Genomic DNA, 24,460 nt, shown 5'->3' with positions numbered 1-24,460 from the left:
CTCCATTTACTTCAATGGAACTGAGTTTCAAAACCCCACCCAAACTGGAGACAACAGTAGGGGGAAAGTGGCCATGTTTTTGTAGCGCTAGATAACCCCTTTAATTTAAGTGTGAAGAGGGGTGTGGTCTGGCTATGGCGGCGTGAGGACGCATGTGAGCAGAGCTCCCGCCGCCAGGAGAGAACAGAAGCAGATTGCCCGTTTCCCTCATCCCTTCTCCCGACCCTATGAGGGGGAAAAGAGCCACGGCATTGCCCGGTACACGCCGCACCCGATCGCAACCCCGGCAGAGCAGCCTGGACGGCTTTGTGAGCTCCGGAGTACGGAACAGCAGTGCGGCCCACACAGACTCAGAGCCTGAGTTGGAGCGCGGACGGGCCGCACACCTCACCAGGACTCCACATAAACCGCAGAGGGGACAGAGACTCCCGAGGTCAGTACCTGCAGCTGCCGCAGCTGAGCTGGACTCCTCGGTAACCTCCCGGTCTCCCCAGGCCACAACTCCTGCTGCCGACTCGGGCCGCACACAGATCGGCACCGCCGCGGGGTCACGTGACGCGGCTGGTGCGGCGCCATCTTCCCCACACACGGCTCTGCCTCCCCACACCTCCCCTGACATGGCACAAGGTGCTGCTCCCTCTCCTGACATGTCTTCCCCTCCCTGGGACTGGCAAGCTCACATGAAGCTTCTCCCCTGTAGAGCTGAAATGGAGGACTTTGTCCAAAGACTGGAGAGATCCTATAAACAGGAGCTAAGCTCCATAAAGGCATCTATCCAAATGACTGAGGACAGAGTGGAGGAATTGTCCGCTGATCAAAAATTGCTAGCTACTAAAGTGTCTGGAGTTACTAACAGAGTTGAGGCACATGAACAACACATCGCCCACCTATATCGTTTACATGACGACAACGAAAACAGGAGCCGCAGGAATAACATTAGGGTCAGGGGGCTACCTGAAGCTACCAAATCGCCTGATCTTATTCCCACTCTTCAAGGGATTTTCAGCTCTATATTGCAACGGCCTGTCTCTGATGATTTCGAAATCGATGGGGCACATAGAGCTCTGGGCCCTGTGAGCAGTGACCCCAACAGACCGAGGGATGTGATCTGTAGGCTTCACTACTATGCCGTAAAAGAGGAGATCATGCCTAAAGCCAGGGGGAGCGATACAGTGGACTTTGATGGAGCCTCCTTAACGTTGTTACAAGATCTGTCGAGACATACTTTACTCCAAAGACGGGCTTTGAGGCCTTTGCTGGAACTGCTCCGGGAGAAAGATATGCCGTACATGTGGGGATTTCCATTTCATCTAGTGGTGCGTCACAATGGCCGACGACATGTGTTGAAAGACCCGGATGAGTTGCCAGCTTTTTTGTCCGCGCTGCAACTCCCCTCAGTTAGACTGCCGGAGTGGTCTCTTATTCCTAATCTACCTGACAGAAGGGGCTCTCCTCCACCTAATGCCCCTGAAGTGGATGAAGACGGCTGAATGCCATTGTTTCTCATCAGGTGCCCTACTGTTTCCGAGGGGCGCTTCTCCTGGACGTTTGAAGTTGGCTATTACTCTTTGCAATATTGCTAGTTTTTTTCGATCCAGTGGACGGTTCCAGGTTTTCACTATACGTTGACTGCCCTGCTTCTATGTAACACATTGTGGAACACTTCTCAATTTTTGTTTGCCTCCCTAAGATCTCATTGTGCTCTGTTTTCATGATTATACATTCTCATTGTTTGGGACGTTCTGATATGACTAGTGCAGGCAGACGGGGTGGTTCTAACTGGGGATGGGAATGGAGTGGATAATGGAACCATCATGGGGGGGAGTGACGGAGGTATATGTGTGTGGCTCACGGGGGGGGGGGGGGGGGGGGTTATTTGGGCTGATTTAAGTTGTCAACAGATTTTGCTCTCCTGGCGGGGGACTCTATCACTGATAGGGTCAGCTCGTACCTACTTAGGGTTAGCGCCTTTGGCGCGGGTGTGCTATTTACTTACCTGTGGAGCCTAGGTCTCTACAGTTCAGGGATTCCGCCTGTGATTCCCTGGTTTTTTCTTTGTTTGTGTCTTCCTCTTCTTTTCTCTTCTCTTCCTTTTTCTTCTTGGGTCTCTCCCTCTTCTTTCCGCTCGATTGAGGTGGTTTAAGGTTGATGCTCTGATGTCTTCGCTTACTCTGAAAACTGCGTCTCTGAATGTCAGGGGTTTCAATGATCCCTCCAAGAAATCTAGAGTTCTTTACTCTATGCATAAACAGCATGTCCATGTCCTTTTGTTACAGGAGACGCACTTCCGCACCGACCACCTGCCTCGGCTTCAGTCGCGCCACTACCCACATTGGGTGCACAGCACGAATCCAGAGTCCAAGGCTAAAGGGGTGTCCATCGCCTTACATAGATCTCTGCAACATGCCCTCGTTGATACACTAGTGGACAAAAATGGCAGGTATGCCTTCCTTAAGGTGAGAATTGCCTCCTCTTTATTTACCATTGGCAACGTGTATCTCCCGAATGCAGATCATCGTAGGGTCCTGAGAGACATCCTACTGGAAATAGATAGCTTTGTAGAAGGCATCTTGGTGTTGGGGGGAGACCTAAACATGACTATGGAACCGACGATGGATACGTCCTCTGGGCGCTCCACAGTCCCAAAGTCCTCTCGGACTCTGGCCAAGGCGGTACTGCATGCACATGGCTTGGTGGATGTATGGAGGGTGTTACACCCTACGGACAGGGACTTCACCTACTTTTCCCCTGCGCATGCATCCTTTAGTAGAATAGACATGCTTTTTGTGTCACAGCACGCACTGATGTTCAACCCATGTGCCACGATTGGAACGCGCTTATGGTCAGATCATGATCCTGTGTTTCTTACCATGGGCATTCCGGATGGAATACCTAGGGAATGGACTTGGCGTCTTAACGAGTCGCTACTCCAAGATTTAGTGTGTAAACAAGCTATTGAAACTGCCATTTCCGATTTCCTCGTGGTGCATGGCGAGGACAACACGTCGCTTCCTATGCAGTGGGAGGCCCTAAAATGTGTAGTGAGAGGAATCCTTATCCAGCAAGGGTCTAGACTTAAAAAGGAAAAGTGTGCTAAATTGCAAAAGTTGCTCGCAGAGCTAAGGACGCTATCCTCCACCCACAAACGCACGCGGTCGACAGACGCATTGGATAGAATGACGATGGTGAGGGAACAGATCAAGACATTAATTCAGAAGGTCGAAGCGGTCCGTAAGACACAATTCCGTAGCTATCTCTATGCTCAGGCCAACAAGTGTGGGAGGGCACTGGTTAGATATATCCATCCCCGCACTGCCCCTACCTACATCTCTCATGTAAATGATTCTACTGGAACCGCGCAGCATAATCCTAAATTAATTGTAAAAGCTTTTCAGAATTACTATAGCTCTTTATATTCCCTTAAAGGTCATTATGATGACGCCCCACCACAAGCATATAAGGACAAATTGAGCGCGTATATGCGGGCAACGGCGCTACCCACAATAGATGAGGAAACGAGGGTGAGCCTGGACGAACCCTTCTCGGAGGGGGAGATAGGTGCCGCGATAGCAGCGTCTAAAACGGGAAAGAGCCCGGGCCCTGACGGGTTTACAATTGCTTTCTACAAAGCTTTCAAGGATCACCTGCTCCCCTTTCTGACAACAGTGTTTAATGCAATTTCCCCCTCGGTTCAGTTTCCCAAACAATCACTAGAGGCCCACGTGGTGGTCCTGCCCAAGCCCGGGAAGGACCCAGCTTATTGCTGCAGTTATAGGCCCATTTCGCTGATCAATTGCGATGTCAAGTTCTATTCAAAAGTTCTGGCGACTAGGCTAAACCCAATCATACCACAAGTGATACATCTAGATCAGGTGGGTTTTGTCCCGAGCAGGGAGGCACGGGATAACACCTTGCTTACCCTTTCCCTGATTGCCCATACCCATGCAGCGAACATTCAGGCCTGTTTGTTGTCGGTGGACGCGGAGAAGGCCTTCGACAGGGTCCACTGGCGATTTTTAGAGGAAGCTTTGTTACAGCTGGGCCTGAGCAATGCATTTGTTCAGAAGGTTATGGCCCTCTATTCAGCACCTTCTGCAAGAGTCAGAGCCAACGGGATCCTGTCGGAGGCCTTCTACATACGGAATGGAACGAGACAGGGGTGTCCACTCTCCCCCCTCTTGTACATTTTGACCATGGAGCATTTAGCAATAGCGCTACGCCAGAACACGAATGTGCAGGGCATACGGATTGGGCAGGACCATCACAAACTGGCATTATACGCGGATGACCTCCTGCTTTATGTCACCTCCCCGCCAGTGGTTTTGAAGGAATACGAAACCTTTGGCAGATTGAGTAATTTTAAAGCAAATTTAGCTAAGACAGAAGGTCTCAACATTTCCCTTCCAGAGAACGATCTATCCAGGCTCAAATGCAACTTTAGCTTTCGCTGGCAATCAGAGAGCAAACTTGAACTCTTATTCTCTCTCAATTACCTCCCATTGCATAGGAAGACGATGAATAACCTACAGGCATACCACAGGAAGTTCTTGTCCTGGTTCGGAAGGATGTGTGTTTTGAAAATGGATATCCTCCCTAGATTTCTCTATGTCTTTCAGACGGTGCCCATCTGTACCAGCCACCTTTTTCAAATCACTGCAGAGAGCGTTTTCTAAATACATTTGGGGAGGTAGCAGGGCGAGAATCAACAACAAGACCTTGACCAAACCGAAGGGGATGGGGGGAGTTGGCCTTCCCGACCTTAAAATTTACCATGAGGCTGCTGTGCTGGCCAGGATAGTGGACTGGACCCACAAAGGCTCATCTAAACAATGGGTGTCAGTGGAATCGTCGTTGGCCCCTAGAGATTTGGCCACTTTGGACAACTGGGTCAGGAAACATCATATTTCCTCTTGCCCGGGATTGATGACACCTCTCTTTCAGAATCCGGCCTTCGGACCGGGGCAAAACTCACAGTCCTTTTTAGTGTGGCAGAAGGAAACCTCTCCCCGCCTACGCAATGCATTAGTGAACAGTTGCTTTCCATCTATGCAGGCGCTGAAAGACGTTCACCCCGACATGACTCTCTCGTGGTTTCAGTATTTGCAATTACAATCCTTTTTGCAATCCGCTCCTGTGAGTGCATCTCTACGCCTTCCATTGACGGATTTCGATAAGTGGATCTTGGAATCGAGTGGGGGGCCTAGGACACTATCGAGACTTTACTCTCTTTTGATGTCTCTGTGCAATGCTGGTCGAGCCCCGTACCTCGACCACTGGGAGAGAGATCTGGGGACTTCCTTCTCGGATGAGGAGGTTCTGAAAATATGCACTTTTACTCATGGGATGTCCATGGCCTCCCACTCGAAGGAAAAAAACTACAAGATTGTTTCGAGATGGTATAGATGCCCGTCTCTGCTAAACAAGATGTATCCAGAATCTTCTGATAGGTGTTGGAGGTGCACTCGGGAGGAGGGTACATTACTGCATGTGTGGTGGGGTTGCCCGGGTATTAGACCTTTTTGGGATGGGGTGCTGAGGATTTATGAGACATTCTCGGGGAAACACGTTGCCAATACGCCTCGCATTACACTCCTTTCTCTCCTACCTGGCACACTGGCCACCCACAAGAAGGGCATGTTGAGACATTTTCTAACTGCTGCAAGGACTGTAATACCCAGACATTGGAAATCGGTGACTGCCCCCTCATTGATGGAGTGGTTCGCCGCTTTGTCTGAGATTCGTCGCGCTGAGGAGATGGTTGCGGAGGCAGGTGGCCGGTCAGACGCTTTCAAGGTGACATGGACAGCTTGGATACTGCACAGCGAAGAGCCCAGTTTTTCCGACACGTTACGCTAAAGTGGGACGGGGCTATCGATGTGCTTGGTGCGTACCTCAATTGAGCCCTCTATTCTTTGTCTGCTTTCTTTTTCACTTCTTTCATCTTTTCTCTATTTCCCCTTTTTTTTTTTCCTTATACGTACACTAACGAATATAAAGTGGTTTGACATAATATCTTAGGACGTTAACATGTTATGGAAAATGCGTTATTATGGTTTAAATGTGCTCAACTCTGTTGTTTTCGCATCATAAGGTGTTGTGGGATCGCCTTCTGAGTCATTGCTGTGACATTAACAGTATGGCATTGTACGGATGCTTATGTGATCTCATGTATCTGCTGGTCCACCTGTTCTGTACTACTTTTTTCTTGAAAAATTAATAAAAATGAGAATAAACTTAATTTAAGTGTGAAAAGTTAGTGAAAATAGAAGATATGGGGGGGGGGTGATGTTGTTTATAAATATTATATAGAGGCACCTGTTCTGTGCTAGAATATCTTTCTTCTGTGTCCTCTTCCCTTTGATCACTATTCTCCTCGGTCACTTTCTCCAGTTTGTCCTTCTTCTGTCTACGCCTGACATTTTCTCCATGTCCTTCATTAATTTTTTCAGCAGTTCTGTTTGGTCCTGATTCCTTAAAAAGAAAATAATTTGATTTGTGCAACATGAATAACAGCAATACAAAAAGAATTTCTATATAGCTGTAAGAAATTGGGAGAGTATGTAAGGTAAGTCTACATAAGTAGTTACAATTCACATTCAATAGTCTCCCTGTGTAAACTCCCAGTGTAAAAATATCAATGATAACATTATTGTATGGAACTGGGAAAACCAAAACCAGAAAGGGGAAAAAGTACACTATAATTATACAGAGGTGTACAGTACCCTTTGGTCATATTGTTACAGACTACACATTTTCCGCATGGAAGGGGTGTGTGGGGGAGAGGTGCCATTTCAGTTTTCACATCAGGCAGCAGAAAAGCTAAAATCAGCACTAGCTACTATAATAGTGCTGGTATAGTTTCCAGTACGTGCACTTTGTAGGGACAGGGAAAATTATAACTCCCAGTTTTCCTGGAGCAATAACAAAGGTATAACCTAAAATAGAGCTGTAACAAAGGATACTTATAGGAGAACTCCAGGCAAATGTTAAAAAAACAGGGAGGGCAGGGGGTCGAGAGAACATAATAATAAAGTGATACTTACCTATCCTGATGAAACTGTGCCTATAGGGACACCAGGATTGGTAAGTATTACTCACTGTCACCCTTTAGTATCCTGTATTTCCAAGGTTCCTGTGTCATCACATTCCAACAAGAATTACCTGCTCAGGCAGCGACCACCACCTGCCCTCCCTGTTTTTTTTTACTTTTGCTCAGAATCCTCCTTTAAACAGTGTTATTTATTAGGAATTCCTAAAACAGACATGTCAGGAGAGGCAAAAGGTTTTCAAGTGTCTGCACTAGTAAAAACACCAGCATGATATAGAAATGTTTTATTGTATTCACAACAATAACTATTATTTTCTTTATTTCTGTCTCTGCTGTTCGTCTACACAATAGATTGTATAATGCTAACATTATTTTTTCTGGTATTTTCTACAAAAAAGTTGTACGTTCTATATTGATTGAGGCACTTTGTTAACCAGAAAAATTTATTCAATGTTAAATACTTATTTGCCAAATAGACAAGAAACTTTAAGGAGTAATGCTTTATATTGGGTAACAAGAGAAATGATATTTGAGAACTCTTAGCGGGTCCAAATTCTGCATTGTACCAAATGGTTTAATTCTCCATTTTAAACAAAGGCTTCTGGAGTGAAAAGACACAGCGCACCTATATCTGCTAAACCAGACAACATGAAACCTAAGGACTTCAAGGCTTGAATACTTTGCTAGGTAGTAAATATTCAGAGAGTGCATTCATAAATAGTGCATAGTCTCGCAGCAGGGTGCTAGATCATACAGGAGATGAGAGAGGATCTCACAGCTCAGAGGTGTCTGCCTGGGTTCTTCCGTATGCTCTTTCATCCACAGCTTCATACTACTTATTTTACTGCAATGACCAAAGTGCTAGGGAATGGAAGGAGTAGATAAAGCAATGGTTCTGTGACGGAGAAAAAAGTCAAAAGTCACAAAACTCTTTAAAACTTTTAATTTAAGCAAAATTTCTAAATAATTTAATCTCTTTTTAATTTTAGGCTATGTTTACACAGTCTTTCTTTCAGGATGGCCATAATTTTGATGCCAAATAAAGACTGTTATTTCATAATAACGGCCGTGATTAAAGAAATAACGGCCATCATTATGAAATAACGAGGCCTCAAAATTTACTTGTTTAATGTTTTTTTTTTTTTGTTTTTCTTTTTGGGGGGGGGGGGGGGGGTTGTTAAACAAGTATAATTTGGCTATTGTTATTGGGTTTTGTTCTTAAAGAGTTCATTGTAAAGTCTAAGTGACATGATAACTTTTTAATGCTCCAATGGTGAAGCTGCCGAAGAATCATTTTTTATGGGGGGTATATTTTCATTGATGCCACATTTTTAGCTTATCTTTTATTTAAAGTCAGGATTTTGTCATTATTTATATATTTTTAAGTCACTTATGGTGCGTTTACACAGACAGATTTATCTGACAGCTTTATGAAGCCAAAACCAGGAACAGACTATAAACAAGGAACAGGTCATAAAGGAAAGACTGGGATCCATCCTCTTTTCAAATCCATTCCTGGCTTTGGCTTCCAAAATCTATCAGATAAATCTTTCTGTGTAAATGCACCCATAGAAAGATAACACCTGTATGTATTTTTTATATTGTTTATTTTTTACCAATAATATATTTTTTGTTGCAGCAATTTTCAATCTGCTTTGTGATTTTTCCTTCTCCCCAGTCCAGAATTTTTTTTTTTGCTTTAATAGAGCTGAAAGAAGGCTTTTTTTTAATAAGGCAAGTGAATTCTTCATTTTAGCATATAATGTAATGCAAAGCCAAAAACAATTGTGCAGTGAAATTGGGAGAAAAATACTTTTTAAGGGTGCGTTCACACCTACAGGATCTGCAGCATATCTGCAGCAGATTTGATGCTGTGTTCAGTTATTTAAATGAAATCTGCTGCAGAAAATCAGCTGCAGATCCTGTAGATGTGAACGCACCATTAAACAACTTTGAAAAAAACTGGAGCTGTGTGTTTTGTATGCAGTCGTCTTAATTTTTCTTACACCATTAACTATGCAGGATAAATAATTCTATCTTTGAATATATTTTAATATTTATATTTATCTTACGTTTATATTTTATATATTTTAATAGTTTACATTTATATTAATAATTCATTGTCACTTACATTGTCAATTTCACTTTGTGCAGTTCTTTCACCAACAGAGTTCTTTTTTCTTAATTTCTGTAAAATACAAAAAAAAAAAAAATACATTTCAACTGCATAAAAAAAAATATTTTATCATGTCATAAATTATCGTAATATATGGCGTAAAAACAAAACAGGGAATCCTAATTATCAAACCACTTCACTATTTGTTACGGCTGTTAACAACATTCAATGACACAACATATCTTTGGAAAGGGACTTTTGCAGAAAATTTTTAGGTGGGTTGAACTTGTTTGTCACATATTGTGTGTCAGATTTGTGAAACTGATTAATTTCAAGTACTTTCAAGAGGTTGTCTTGACCCATGAAATTCTTGTTCATTAGCTGGCATTAAAATAATTTCAAAAAAAGCTATATTCACCTGCCCTGATCAACTGCCAACTCCATCCCATTGTTGCCTGGTCCCAGCTGATCAGCCGATCACTAGGCATAGTGAAGATCTGCTTTCTGCAAGTTGAGATGAAAAATGAGCTAGGGCCAAACAAAATTGGTGCTGATGTGGCAGGGGATCAACGCAGGGAAGTATACCTTTTTTTGTGGGGTGAGACAACCCCTTTAAAGGGGTTATCCAGTGCTACAAAAACATGGCTGCATTCCTCCAGAGACAGCACTACTCTTGTCTCCAGTTAAAATGGGTGTTTTAACTCAGTTTCATTGAAGTGACTGGAGCTTAATTGCAAACCGCACCTGAACTGGAGACAAGAGTGGTGCTGTCTCTAGAAGAAAGGGGCATGTAATTGTAGCACTTGATAACCCCTTTAATCAGGGGCGTAATTAGAAATGGCTGGGCCCCATAGCAAACTTTGTATTTTAGGAGTGGGCAACAGGTCCACCTCATGCGGCAGGGCCAGGGGCGGATTAACTTTACCATGGGCTTTGGGCTTTTCACCAAGCTTGCCCCCCCCCCCCCAATCAACTGTAACAAGGGCGGCACTAGCTTTAGTCTTTTTTCTCCATAATGCAGCCTGTAAAGGACCTGTGGTGACATCATTGTCACATAATAAGGTCCTTCAGTATGTTCTCTAATGTTAATGCTTTGTCTCCTGGCTGCAGTTTTGCCGTAATTTGTGCAAAATTGCAGTAAAAAGCAGCGACTTTTATGCAAATCATGTCAGATCTGTAGCCTGGAAATAATACACCACTGAAAGTATAAGTCTGTTTGGGAGGCCATGGGCCCCCCAAGAGCTTAGGGCCCTGGGCTATCACCCGAAATGGACCTATTATAATCCGCTACTGGGCAGGCCCCATATCAGATGCTATGGCAATAGTTACGCCCCTGCATATATAGCAATTTTGACAGATTGTAACTCAATCAAAAAATTGTTTGTTTGCCAATACCTTTCTTTTGGGGTGAGGAGGTGTGGGCACCCTTTCTGAGGAGTTTCCAGGGTTCAGGAAAGTTTGGTTATAATTGTCTTGCTCTGAAGAAGACAAAATACATTTAATTATATTTCTTATGCAACTTAATGTTTCGGTCTTCAGGGATGAACAGAAAACATTAAGGAAAAGCGAAATTCATTGCTGCAATGGTTAGAACAATAGAAACTTATTCTCTGGAATCACACTTCACTTGTGGCAGCCTATCAGATGGATCTGGGATAAATTGATGTTTGAAGAAAACTTCCTGGCCAAATATGCTGAATAATGTAAAGCTTAATGGAGGGTGAATAATGGTCTGGATTAGATCTTAAAGTGTCACTGTCGTTAATTTTTTTTAAAGAAATCAATAGTCCAGGCGATTTTAAGAAACTTTGTAATTGGGTTTATTAGCCAAATCTGCCATTATCTGCATGTAAAAAGCCTTTTCCCAGCCCCCCCCCCTCCTCTCCTTTCTGCTGTCCACTCCTCAGAATCAGGAAATCTCGACTGTTTTTTCATCTCTTTCATCAGTCGGATCCTGTCTGGTCTATGAAGAGGGGAGGGGGGAAGGGGAAGGAGGGAGATTAGCAGGCAGCTGAGAGCCAAGAACAAAGGATTGCTCAGTGGGGGAGCTATTCACAGCCCTAATTAGTGGTCAGATAGCTCCATGGTGCCTGTCAGAAGAGAGAGCCCAGATGTGAATGTAAATTAACTCTTTGTTGTCCTGTTTTGCTGCTTTTACTTTCTCTCTCCATAGGAAAACCATGAAGACAGGGGGGGAGAGCTTCAAACTGCTTTTTCATTATAAAAATTCATTTTTCGGCTAATAAACCCAATTACAAAGTTTCTTAAAATTGCCTGGACTATTGATTTCTGCAATAAAAATTTTAACAACAGTGACACTTTAATGCTTTGGGCTGGGCCAAATAGTTCCAATGAAAGGGAATGACAGTATTAAATGACATTTAAAATGTGTTTCCAACTTTCACAGCAGTGTGCTCCCTGAACACTTTAGACCTCCACATTTTAGGTTTTGATGTTTGATAAAATTTTTCCACAGTTAAAAAAACCCCCTTCATATACAGTACAGTGCAAAAGTTTTAGGCAGGTGTGGATCAAAGCCTTACCTACTTAATAAAATGGTGATGTCACGACCCGACTCCCAGAGCTGTGCGGCTGTGGCTGCTGGAGAGGATAATGGCAGAGGGATGCTCAGTGTCCCTCCAGTGCCCTGTGTCCCTCAGTGTCCCCCTGCCATCTTCCTCTCCAGCAGCCACAAGCCGCACAGCTCTGGGAGTCGGGTTGTGACATCACCATGTTATCCAGGAAGTGAAGCCTTGATGCAGGAGTAAGTGCAGGGAAAAAAAGCACTTTATAAGCATTTCCCGTAATAAGTGTATATTGGTGATTTGTATAACTTGGGGGGCAATACAATACTTTAATAACAAGTTTTCGCTAGACTTCTCCTTTAAAGGGGAACTCCAGGTAGAGGTTAAAAAAATGAAACTCCTGCAGAAGCATAAAGCATTACTTACCTATCTATTCCAGTTTTGAAACGACCAAAAATCCATTTGTTTGGGGGGTTTTGTTCTGTTTTGTGTTTCTGCACTTCCTGGTTTATCAGTTGTACACAGTACTACAGGTTCCAGAATGCATTGCTTTCCCTCACTGTTTATGACAGTCCTCCACCCTGCCTATTCCCCGCCCAAAGCTGTTGCAGAACATCTAGGCTGTGTTCACACATTGCAGTTTCATTGTGTTACAAAATTATTTGCAGTAATTTATGATTTCATTGTGGTCCCACCCACACAGCATGCTGTATTCTCTACCTGTAACACCACACAGCACGCTGTATTTTCTACCTGTAACACCACACAGCACGCTGTATTCTCTACCTGTAACACCACACAGCACGCTGTATTCTCTACCTGTGACACCACACAGCACGCTGTATCCTTTACCTGTAACGCTGATATTGGAATAAAGTAAAGAACTTTTTTTAAAAAAAAATTCTTTTCATTTCCACGCACATATTATGATCAAGCATCTGTTATCTTTGAAGTTGAGCCCTACAATAAGGCTCTGATCCTCTCTGCCGTTTAGCATCATTTCCTAGTGTTACTGCATAATTTTTGTGAATACGCTGCAGTACTGCAATGACACTCCAACATGTGAGAACACAGCCCTAATTTCACTGCACACTTCTGCACAATTAGAGAAATCAGTGCAACATCCGGTCAGAGATGGTGAATCACTCAGGGGATTGGGGGATCCAGCCAAGCCTCCTGTGACATCACGCCCTGCCCCCTGTCTGCATCATCAGCCTGATCTCAGCAGACACACACAATGTGAGACAGAAGCATGGAATATTTGTTTCCTAAGGTGGGAGAGCAGCGGGAGCAGGAGACATTGTGGATTTGCACAGATGCCATTTTTCTTCACTTGTGGCAGAACCGTACAGATATGATAATACATTTTATAGACACATATATTTAACTTTTAATGTACTTTAAATAGAAAACAAGTTTTTCTATTCCAGATTTCCTTCAAGGTTGCCTTCAATAACTGTGAAGCAGACAATCAGTTATCTCTCTCTTTGGACACCCATCCTCCCCATACACAGGAACGTTCGAAAAAGCTGAGCGAGCCTGTGTTTTATATGGGGATGGGTAAGCTGTAGCCACCGGGCTCTGACTGCAACTTATCTCTCCCAGAACAAAGGGGTGAGGTAGTAATTTTTTTATCTCACACAACCTCTATCACCACCGATATCATCTCTCGGTGCCCATTTAGGAGACCCCCATATGACTGCTGACAGAATACTGCTGCCGCGCGTTCCTCTCCCTGCTCTGTGTCTGTGTGAGGAAACGTCGTATTTTACTTGTGCGCTCAATAAAGATTTGAAGATTCTTCTGAAGATTGGATGCTGTTGGACTTGTCTTGCTCCTGTGTGTACACCCACCAACTTAGATAGTGGGCTCCAGCGTGCATCCTACAAGGTGCTTACAGAGGGATCGTCTAGTGCTGCTGGATCACACTGCATATCGTATTATGCGGCCGTCTCATCATGTGACACAGAGCCAAGAGACAACATGCTGAGTACAGTCTTCTACCGGCTCATTCTCTAAAGCGCATATTTAATAGCATATTTTTGGTAGGTTAGTAAGAACCAGGGAACCAATAAAGGACAGGATCAGAATACCCAGGGTTGTCCATGGAAAATATAGACCTTTGGACATTGCATTTACATACCTCCACCACAATATATACACAATATAAACAATCGTACATCGTACACTACAATCGTAGTTTTTTTCTGCCTAACTCGTCTAATATCCCACTATATTAGTCCCGATATCAGCACAAGATGCCTACAGTGGGCTCTAAATGGCTGCCTGGAAATGTTACTCACTGATTTCCACCGATGAGCTGTCATTTGTTTCTAAATTAAGTAGACAGCATAAAGCATTATGGGTATTATTTTACCTAGAAATTATCTGCTGCCATCTGCTCTGTAGCTATTTATATGGGAGATGGCTCACTCAGGTTCTGCAATAGGAAGTCAGTAATGACACTCAATTATAGGTCTGGTGGCTTAGTGGTTAGTAACATCTGCAAGGGGCCTGTATGCGCTACCTGAGTTTCTACGGATTTCCTCCCATACGGAAAAAAACACTGCAAGGGTTAATTCCTAATGCCTAAGAAATCAGCCATAGTGTGTAGGGAATTTAGGTTGCGATCCCTATAAGTGATGCCAGTCTGCACAGCACAATATAAATAATTTTGCTCACTATTTGTATCATTACATAAAATGTAGGTTATACAGATAATATTAGTGCATTTTATATGTTGATGACTGATTGTCTACAAGTACTATTAAAAGTAGGATTGTAAAGCACTGGTGCTTCCAATTTTTTTGCATATATTTAACATAAAATCATATTAGATTTTCACTTGGTGAAAAAGAGAAGCAAATGTAGAAAAAAAATATTAGATGTCTGTTAGCGTTCGGTATGGCAAAAGGCAGTCTAACAAGACATGGGCCGTGAGCCCTAAGCTGACCCTGCCCACTGTCCCTGCGTACCTGCCACAGGACAGCCCTAGGCAGCTGCGGACAACCACAAGGACGGTCCCTATGCTGGTAAGGCGTGACACAAAACAGAGACAGAACATGCTTGGCCTAGCAGGAGCACTAATAGCCAGCATCTGTCTGCTTGGCTTACACACTATTTATGGAGAATCAGGGACTCAGTCCAGCAGCTGATTGGACCAGCTCCTTATCCTCCACACAGCTCACCTGCACAGCAGCAGGTTAACCCTGAAGCTGCTAAGGCATAACAGGCAAGATGGGTGGGGCTGAACAAACCTAAAATAGACCTGTGTTCAGACAGGGTTCTGGAACTGCACAGAAACATCAACTCAGCATCTTCTTGGCCGCACAGCCTGAACCGAGGAGCGCCAGCGCACAGTCCTGACAATGTCATTATTTATTTATTGAGGAAAAAGTTCCAGTCTCTTAGTGGAAAATGCAAGTCCTGTAGGCTGTATTTCCACGTTATGAACATGGTTGAAACCTGTTTTATTTAAAGGGAATGTGTCACCTAAATTCTCTTTTACTGATTAGAGTCAGATACTAAAAGTTATTTTACTGTAATCTGTTTCTACTTTCTAAATGTAATTTAACTTTGTGTACATTATTATGGTGGCTGCCATCTTGCCTGGGCTGTTCTTAACAGCATTTAGTGACATGGATTACAGCAAGACTCATGGACATAGACCACAATAGACAAGAGTATGTCCCCTTGAGATTAATGTGAAACATTACTGCGCATGCTCTGTGTCCTTTCAAGAAGTCATTCCACAGGGAGCTGATATTGTGTCCTCTATGTACTGGTATCACCTGTGAATGTAATGCTGTACAGATCACTTTAGCAGCCTCCTCTTATCACCACAGACACAACAGGAAGTCTCAGCTTAGTTTTAGCCCTAGTGGTGAGAATGAAAACGGTAAGATATCAGGATTATTTTGTAATATAGATGGGGGTTATAAAATGGAAAATTAGAAAATAATAAAAAACTAAATTCTTAAAAAATATGTTTAACATACAAACATTATTTAAACAATAAGTCATTTTCTGATGACACATTCCCTTTAAAGAATAGGGATCTATCAAAAACTGATCTTCACAACCCAATTGGGAAGAACCTCAGAAGAAGAGTTACATTATTTATCTTTTGACGGTAGTTTTTCCCAGGTCATCTGCACGCTCACAGAGAGAAGACAGTCATGTGATTGATGGACACATTGAGCTGTGACTCTCTGTAATGGCCGGGACTTCCTGTGTTTGGTCTCTTTTTTTCAGTCTGCCTTCAGGAGACTGGGCCTGCATACAAGTAAGTATAGCTTTGTTTTACAGAATGATAACTAAAAATAAAATAATGCATGGAAATTGAAAACTTGCTTTATTCCACACCCCTTGTATAATGACAGGTACACTTTAAGAGTTTGGATTTCACTAAAGCACAAACATATTGGGAGAATTTATCAAGACTGACACACCTGTATTCCTGTCTTGAATAAAACCCGACCCCCGGACCCCATGCACCCTGCCTCTTAGCAAATCTGGTGGACGACAGGTGTAGAAATCTATACCTGCTCTGGAGCAGGTGTAGGTTTTTGTCACGCCTTTTCTCTGGTGCATGATGATAAATTCCCCCCGATTGTGTACAAATATTTATGAGCCCACCCACCATTATGAGCACACTGAACAACAACCGTATGCATGGCAGGATTCCATGAAGAAAACCACATGTTTCCAAAAGGAACACTACTTCCTGTCTGTATTTATGCAAGCAATCACCTGGATAAGCCACAAAGCTGTTGAAATGTGTTGTGGATAGATGAGGCCAATATAGAGCTTTTTGGTTTTTAATGAAAAGCATTATGTTTTGAGAGAGCATTCCAGCATAAAAACCTGACACCATCTGTGAAATACAATGCTGGTAGTATCTTTGTTTGGGCCTGTTTTGCGGCATCTGGGCCAGGATGACGTGTCATTATTGATGGAACAATGAATTCTGAATTATACCAGCCAATTCTAAAGAAAAATGTCAGGACATCTGTCCATGATCTATATCTAAAGAAAACTTGGATCATGAAGCAAGACAATGACTCTAAGCACTCTACCATTCCACCAAAGCACTCTATCATTCTACCAAAGAATGGTTAAAGAAAAAAAGTTACAATTTTAGAATGGCCATGTCAAAGTCCTGACTTTAATCCAATACATGAAGCAAGCAGCTCATGGGAGGAAATCCACCAAAGTAACAGAGATGAAGCTATTTTGTATGGAAGAATGGGATAAAATTCCTCTAAGCCGATGTGTAGGACAAATCAAGAATTATCCAAAACGATTAATTGCAGTTATTGGTGCACAAGAGGGTCATACTGAATACCGAAAGCAAAGGGTCTCATACCTACCACTCACAGTAAGATGATATTGGATAATTTTTCTCAATAAATAAATGGCTGCATCTAATATATCTGACTCATTTGTGTGATTTGGTCCTTTTTACCTACTATTAGGACTTTTACATTTATGCAGAAATGTAAAAAATTCTGAACAGTTCGCAAACTTTCAAGCAACACTGAATAGGTCGATATAAAATATGAATAAAATATTATATTATACAAAGCAGCCATAATGGCTCTGTAGTACCCACTGATTTCCACTTGGGGGGAGTGTTGCACAGTGACAAATACTTGCTGCACTTTTTTTTTGTTAGATTCTGCAAGATCAAATCGGTAAAAGCCCCAGGAAGTTGCCAGCTTTCCTATAATACAATCTAATAGACAAGATAGATGATACCATAGATCATCATTCTATAAATATAGATTTGTATAAACAGCCAAACACTGTGACTACAGTAGATTAAAGGAATTTTACTGAAACTAGTAAGTCATTGGCACCTCGAATGGAACACCTGACTCATTACACCTCAGAAAAGATGAGAGAGTGAATTACTAATATAAAAAAGATGTATGACTTGATAAGATGAGATGGTAAACATGAGTCTATTGCATTCATTTTGTCTCTAGTTTATTTTCCTTTGATATTATAGGTTTCTTAAAAAACATTCCTCAACTTCTGGCTCCTGTAGGAGTGAAAGGTTTTAAAACTTCAAAGCCTGGCTTGTAATGATGGCTGAAAGGTCCAGGCCCTCCCTGCAGTGTGTACAGGCTGCAGTGAAGACAGAGCCATGGCACAGGGACTTGTAATGAGGAGGGCTGTGTTGTGATGAGAGGCAGCTGTCCGACCTCTCTTTGAGCCTCTGATACAGCACAGACAGGCAGGCTCCAAAACCACAAAACCATCCAGCACTGACACAAGGGTCGCATAGCTTGCCAGACCCAGGATGCCATCACTATCTTTGAAGTGGGATGGCTGGTGTTGCCAGCTTACCTTTAATAGGCCTGATAACACAAATGACCCACCGATAAGTAGTGAGGGTAAAAGCGCAGAACGTGTTGAATATAAAGAATAAAGTTCTCTGTCATAAAAACACTGGAGGGAGTTGCAGTAAGTGGGTCAATGGCACAGACAGCTGATATTAGGCACCTGGTTGTTCCACTTCAAAGCTGAACTTTTTTACATTTTTAGCAATTGACAGTGTGGAGGTCATGCATATGGAAGTAGCAGCACGGCGCATAACATGAAGTCATCGACATAAATCAGTAATGCAGAAAAATGAAGGTTACATATTGGTGAACTCCCTGCTTTTAGAAAGTTTTGTTAAACTGCACAGGGTGAGCTGTGATACCTACTGTATATAACGTATTCTCATTTAAATAGGTAACACATTAGTGTACTGTTAACAGATGCCTGCACATAATAGCAATTGGATAGTTAGGGTGCTATTACATGCAGAGTTAGGGTGGTATTACACGGAACGATTATCGTTCGAAAAATCGTTAAATCGTTCGGATTTGAACGGTAATCATTTCGTGTAATAGCAGGCAACGATTAAACGACCAACAAGAAATCATTGATCGTTTAATAGGATCCGGACCTATTTTTATCGTTTGATCGTTCGCTCATCGTTCGCACATCGTCCGCATATCGTTCGGTGGAATAAGAATTCACAGCTGAAACGTACGCAATATCGACGACTAAACGACCGCAAGAACGATCATAAATAACGATCATCGTTTCGTGTACTTGGGATGAACGATTTCGGGTCGTTTGCTTTAGCGGTCGTTTAAGATCGTTTATCGTTAATCGTTAGTCGGCGGAAAATTGCTTGGTGTAATAGTACCCTTAGTGGCTGTGAATAGTGCATGCGTTTCTGAATTGCAGGCAGGACCTGGACTTTCCACGTCACTGATAACTGTGGGCTGCACCTGGACTTGCTGTTGTTTAAAGTGACAAGTCCTGCCTGAAATTCAGAATCATAGGAGCTAGCCCTTGCGACTAAGAGCACCATTAACCCAGCTTCACACAAACGTATTACATGTGCACTTTTGTGTCTGTATTATGGATGCAAGTCCGGACCAGACCACTGATGACCTGTACTGGCGGCTGTCAATTCTGCTAATTAGGCAAAGAAATGCAATAAACTCCTGTGAAACCAGCCTAGAGAGAAAAGAATAGCTAACAGAATCTATACCCAAATTACACAAAGCCCTTATTGGAATATGATGGAAACCTCTCACACCAAACTAGGGTTATGCTGTTCAGTATTTTACAAGGAACATGAGACAACTCTGGACACAGAAAACATGTTTCCAGAAATCTTGTGGGGCTGTTCCAGACAAGCATAGTATGGACACATTACCCACCTAGGATGGGTATCTCACAACTAGGGGGCTTAAGGCAGTCAGACTAGAAGTAATCCCTGAGTAGGAGTATCCTCTATTTCTTCTTCTATACACCTCTACACCTCTGGCAGAGTACACTTCTACCTTGGACAAGGTCCCTCTGGCAATTCCTCTACTCTCTCTCTACTGCAAAGCACCTTCCTCCCTAAAGCACCTGGTCTTTACCTCAACTTCTAGCACCTGAGTTATTGCAAGATTGTGCATTGCATCTTGTATTGTATCTTTTGTATTGCACCGGACTGTATTAATACCACAATCACTATTCCTGTATTGCACTACGTTTCTCATGAGTAAACCGTTTAACTTTGCTGAAGTACTGGACTCTGGCCTGCTCTTTGTGCACCCAAGCCCACAAACACAACTGTACACTTGGGTTGCCCTTTCTCGCTGTGCTGCTGCGGTGCCAAGTTGTCCGGGGTGCGTCCTACACCACTCCAGGCTAAGTGACCGGAGACCCACTCAGCCATCACACCACCACACCGGTTGACCCGGCAGGGAGATAACCAACACCAAACTCCCTCAGGGCCGTGCACTACATAAGTCCTGCAGGAAATGGTGTATTCCTTCCAGTCTGACACTGTGCTCTATACTGACACCTCTGTCCGAAACGAGAACTGTACAGCAGTAACTCCCCCATAGAAAACCTTTCCTGCTTTGGACAGTTCCTGTCTCTGACATATCAGCAGAAAGCACTGTCAGACTGGAAAGAATACACCACTTCCTGCAGGACATACAGCAGATGATAATTACTGGAAGACTCGAGATTTTTAAATAGAAGTCAATTACAAATCTATATAAAACCAGTTTCTGAAACCAGTTGATTTGAAAAGATTTTTGCTGGATAACCTCTTTGAGAAGTAAGAGTTTAGCTCCTGAGGGTGCTTCCACATCTGGCATTTTAATGCTTTTTTAAATATTATTCTAGTTTGGTATCAGCGACTGCTTGCATCACACCTGTATCTTTTTGGCTTGCTCCCCTTACGTATCCTAGTTATCAGAGGTTTTCTAGGATAGCAATGCTGATATATTTGTTTAATCCCTTACCCTCTAAATTCTTCAGTCACACCTCCCTTTCCCCTCCCCTTCCCCTTATCCGTCTTTTCTCTCCATATATTGTATATTTTTCCTGCATATACAGAGGGTGGGAAAGCAATTTACGGTGCCTACAATGGTTCCCTTACTTATTGCAGTGTCTATTTCTTTCTACACACTGTCACGGCCGCGGCGGCGTCCCGCGTTCCGGGCCGCCGCCGCGACCGCTTCCTGCCCCATGCAGCAGCCGGTGTCCATAGTCGGGGACCCGGCGCTGCTATCACCTCGGCCCCGGGGGGCGCCTCACCTCTCCACGCTCCTGTCTCCTGCTGTGCCGGCCGGCGCGCGCGTCCCCGCCTCCTAGGGCGCGCGCGCGCCGGCTGTCTCAGATTTAAAGGGGCAGTGCGCTCCTAATTGGTAGTTGCACCTAATCACTCCCCTATAAATCCCAGCATGCCCTGTCCCCTGTGTTGGAGCCTCTACATGCTTCCCATAGCGTTTGGCCCAGCTCCCTGTTGTTCCTGTGTCCTGTCCATTACCTGGTCCCAAGTCCCTGTTCCTGAGTCCTGTCCGTTACCTGGTCCCAAGTCCCTGTTCCTGAGTCCTGTCCGTTACCTGGTCCCAAGTCCCTGTTCCTGGTTCCTGTTTCCCTGTCACTCCACCTGTTCCCGTGTCCAGCCTGTCACGTGCGCTCTCACCTGCAGACCATTGCCTGTGCCATCTCCTGCCACGCCTCGCCTGCCGACACCAGCAACCAAGCCAGGGGTAGCGACCTGGGGGTCGCCTGCCGCAGCAAGTCCATCCCGCCTTGCGGCGGGCTCTGGTGAAAACCAGCGGCCCCTTAGACTCCGCTCCCTGGTGAGGTTTGTGCCATCGCTGGTGCCGGTCCAGTGGATCCACTACTCCGGGCGTTACAGTAGGCTCCAACCATGGATCCCGGCGAGGTGCCTGATCTCCGTGATGTCGCCAGAGTGGTCACTCAGCACTCAGCAGGCGCAACAAATCCAGAAGCAGTCACAGCAGATCCAGCAACTCACTGCCGCCTTACAGCAGCAGACTACTGCCCAGCGCACACCACCTCCTGACGCTTCTTCTTCACTCCGACTGGCCCTCCCAAGCAAGTACTCTGGGGACTCTAAGTTGTGCAGAGGATTCTTGACTCAGTGCACCATGCACATTGAACTTTTGAGTAGTCAGTTTTCCACCGAGCGCTCTAAAGTGGCTTTCATCATCAGCCTATTAGAAGGTAGAGCCCTGGCCTGGGCCACGCCACTGTGGGACCGTGATGATCCAGTTGCTGCCAATCTCCGGGCCTTCCTATTCGAGTTTCGCTCCGTCTTTGAGGAACCTGCCCGTGCTTCTTCAGCCGAGACTGCTCTCCTCAACCTCTCTCAAGGCAGCTCCTCTGTTGGTGACTACGCCATCCAGTTCCGCACCCTGGCAGCCGAATTGGACTGGAACGAGGCCGCCCTATTGGCCACCTTCAAGAAGGGCCTGTCTAGTCGTGTGAGAGACGTGCTCGCTGCCCGAGACCTGCCTACCTCCCTGAACGAACTCATTCTACTGGCCACCCGAGTTGATACTCGTTTTTCGGAGAGGGAGGAGGAGGTTCGGCATGAACATTTACTAACCCGTTCCCGTCGCCATCCCCAGCTGGCGCCGGTTTTCCAGAATCCTGACCTTTCGATGTCCCAACCCTCTCCTGAGATTCCTATGCAGGTGGAACGGGCTCACCTGACGCCTGATGAAAGAATCCGGCGCCTGGAGCAGAATCTCTGCCTCTATTGCGGTGGTTCCGATCACTTCCGGCTGGGATGTCCCCTACGTCCCCAAACATCCGGAAAATGCTCGCACCTAGGTCCGGTGGGACAGGTGTCCCTAGGTGTGAATGCCACCATTCCAAGTCTGTCTATGCCAGTTTCCATCCGGACTCTCTCAGGACGAAATCATCAGACTACTGCCTTCCTCGATTCTGGGTCAGCAGGCAGTTTTATTGCGGCAACATTGGTCCAAAGATGGCGGCTACCCGTGACCCGACTAGCCAGGCCCCTGTCTATCTCCTCGGTCACAGGCGAAATTCTTACCGACCGTGTGTACTACCAGACCGCACCTTTAGTCCTCCAGGTGGGTCCTTTACATCAAGAAGAGATATCCTTCTACGTCCTGCCCCATTCTTCCCCCGCGGTCCTCCTGGGACTCCCGTGGCTGCAAGAACATGCCCCTCAACTGGACTGGAGAACCGGGGAGATTCTCAGCTGGGGTCAGGACTGTTCCAACCAGTGTCTCAGGTCACCTCAGACCAAGTGTACTATGTCGTTTCCTGTCCCAGCCAAGCCTCTACCCGACCTACCGGCAGAAGACCAAGACTCGGCGGATGCCTTCTCTGCCGAGGTGTACCCTCTCTCCGTACCCAAGACTAAGGTCGTGTCCTCTCACCACCGGGAGAACTTACAGAAGGTCCTCGTCCACAGACCCACAGTCCCTTGCCATGTTTTACCGCCTGATCGCCTAGCACCAGTCGTCACCTCCTCGCTTCAGAGAGTACCCCCCGGAAAGACTCATGTTCACCCTGCGCTTCGAAGAGGTATTTTGAAGTGGGGTCATTCCTCGTTGGAGGCCGGGCACCCTGGAGTCCGTAAGACCGGCCAACGGATCTCTCGCCACTACTGGTGGCCTAGTCTGTTTCAAGATGTCAAAGACTTTGTGGCTTCCTGTGCCATCTGCAGGCAAGAAAGAGGGGGAGGCCAAAGGGGGGGGGTACTGTCACGGCCGCGGCGGCGTCCCGCGTTCCGGGCCGCCGCCGCGACCGCTTCCTGCCCCATGCAGCAGCCGGTGTCCATAGTCGGGGACCCGGCGCTGCTATCACCTCGGCCCCGGGGGGCGCCTCACCTCTCCACGCTCCTGTCTCCTGCTGTGCCGGCCGGCGCGCGCGTCCCCGCCTCCTCGGGCGCGCGCGCGCCGGCTGTCTCAGATTTAAAGGGGCAGTGCGCTCCTAATTGGTAGTTGCACCTAATCACTCCCCTATAAATCCCAGCATGCCCTGTCCCCTGTGTTGGAGCCTCTACATGCTTCCCATAGCGTTTGGCCCAGCTCCCTGTTGTTCCTGTGTCCTGTCCGTTACCTGGTCCCAAGTCCCTGTTCCTGAGTCCTGTCCGTTACCTGGTCCCAAGTCCCTGTTCCTGAGTCCTGTCCGTTACCTGGTCCCAAGTCCCTGTTCCTGGTTCCTGTTTCCCTGTCACTCCACCTGTTCCCGTGTCCAGCCTGTCACGTGCGCTCTCACCTGCAGACCATTGCCTGTGCCATCTCCTGCCACGCCTCGCCTGCCGACACCAGCAACCAAGCCAGGGGTAGCGACCTGGGGGTCGCCTGCCGCAGCAAGTCCATCCCGCCTTGCGGCGGGCTCTGGTGAAAACCAGCGGCCCCTTAGACTCCGCTCCCTGGTGAGGTTTGTGCCATCGCTGGTGCCGGTCCAGTGGATCCACTACTCCGGGCGTTACACACACACACACACACACACACACACACACACAGTATATTGCAAGAGCTTATACGTAAACAAAACAGGAAAGCCCTCCCCTTCTCTCAGTTTACTAGACTTTTTTTTTTGCTTCAGGTCAGCCAAATGAAAACTTGCCATAGCTCGATGGATAATTCGACACATATGTGTAATACCAAGCATTGGTTCCAATAATGCGTGCTTCTATGGCAATGCAACAACTGTTTCCAAGTGATTGAAATTTGATACATTTGTTGGCTAATTTATTGGACATGCTTAAAACTTTTTCTGAGATGAGAAGATTGTTACTACGTACGTTGTATTCCCTCTCTTCAAATGTGAGAATAATCCAAAAATGTAGAAGTACAGCTGGAGGAACTCGAAGACCACGTAGCTTTCGGGGCATCCTACAAGGCAATGCACTGTACAATGGAGTTGCTTCACAAATGGGCAAAGGGGACAAGTCCTTCAAAG

General features: G+C 45.3%; 1 protein-coding gene across 5 annotated transcripts in view; it reads right to left on the bottom strand.

Moving 5' to 3' along the window:
- Positions 1–24,460, bottom strand: part of KIAA2012 (KIAA2012 ortholog) — a 124,074-nt gene that overhangs the window by 31,067 nt on the left and 68,547 nt on the right. For all 5 annotated transcript variants that reach the window (XM_069983293.1, XM_069983298.1, XM_069983295.1 and 2 more), the window contains exons 13-15: positions 10,560–10,642; positions 9,180–9,236; positions 6,316–6,471 (exon numbers count right to left, since the gene is read on the bottom strand). In XM_069983293.1, coding sequence (XP_069839394.1) covers positions 6,316–6,471; positions 9,180–9,236; positions 10,560–10,642 — 296 coding nt within the window. The remainder of the gene's footprint in view (positions 1–6,315; positions 6,472–9,179; positions 9,237–10,559; positions 10,643–24,460) is intronic.

Source organism: Dendropsophus ebraccatus, chromosome 9, assembly GCF_027789765.1.
Source record: "Dendropsophus ebraccatus isolate aDenEbr1 chromosome 9, aDenEbr1.pat, whole genome shotgun sequence".
In the NCBI taxonomy this organism is placed as follows: Eukaryota; Metazoa; Chordata; class Amphibia; order Anura; family Hylidae; genus Dendropsophus; species Dendropsophus ebraccatus.
This window is presented reverse-complemented; position numbering and strand designations above follow the sequence as displayed.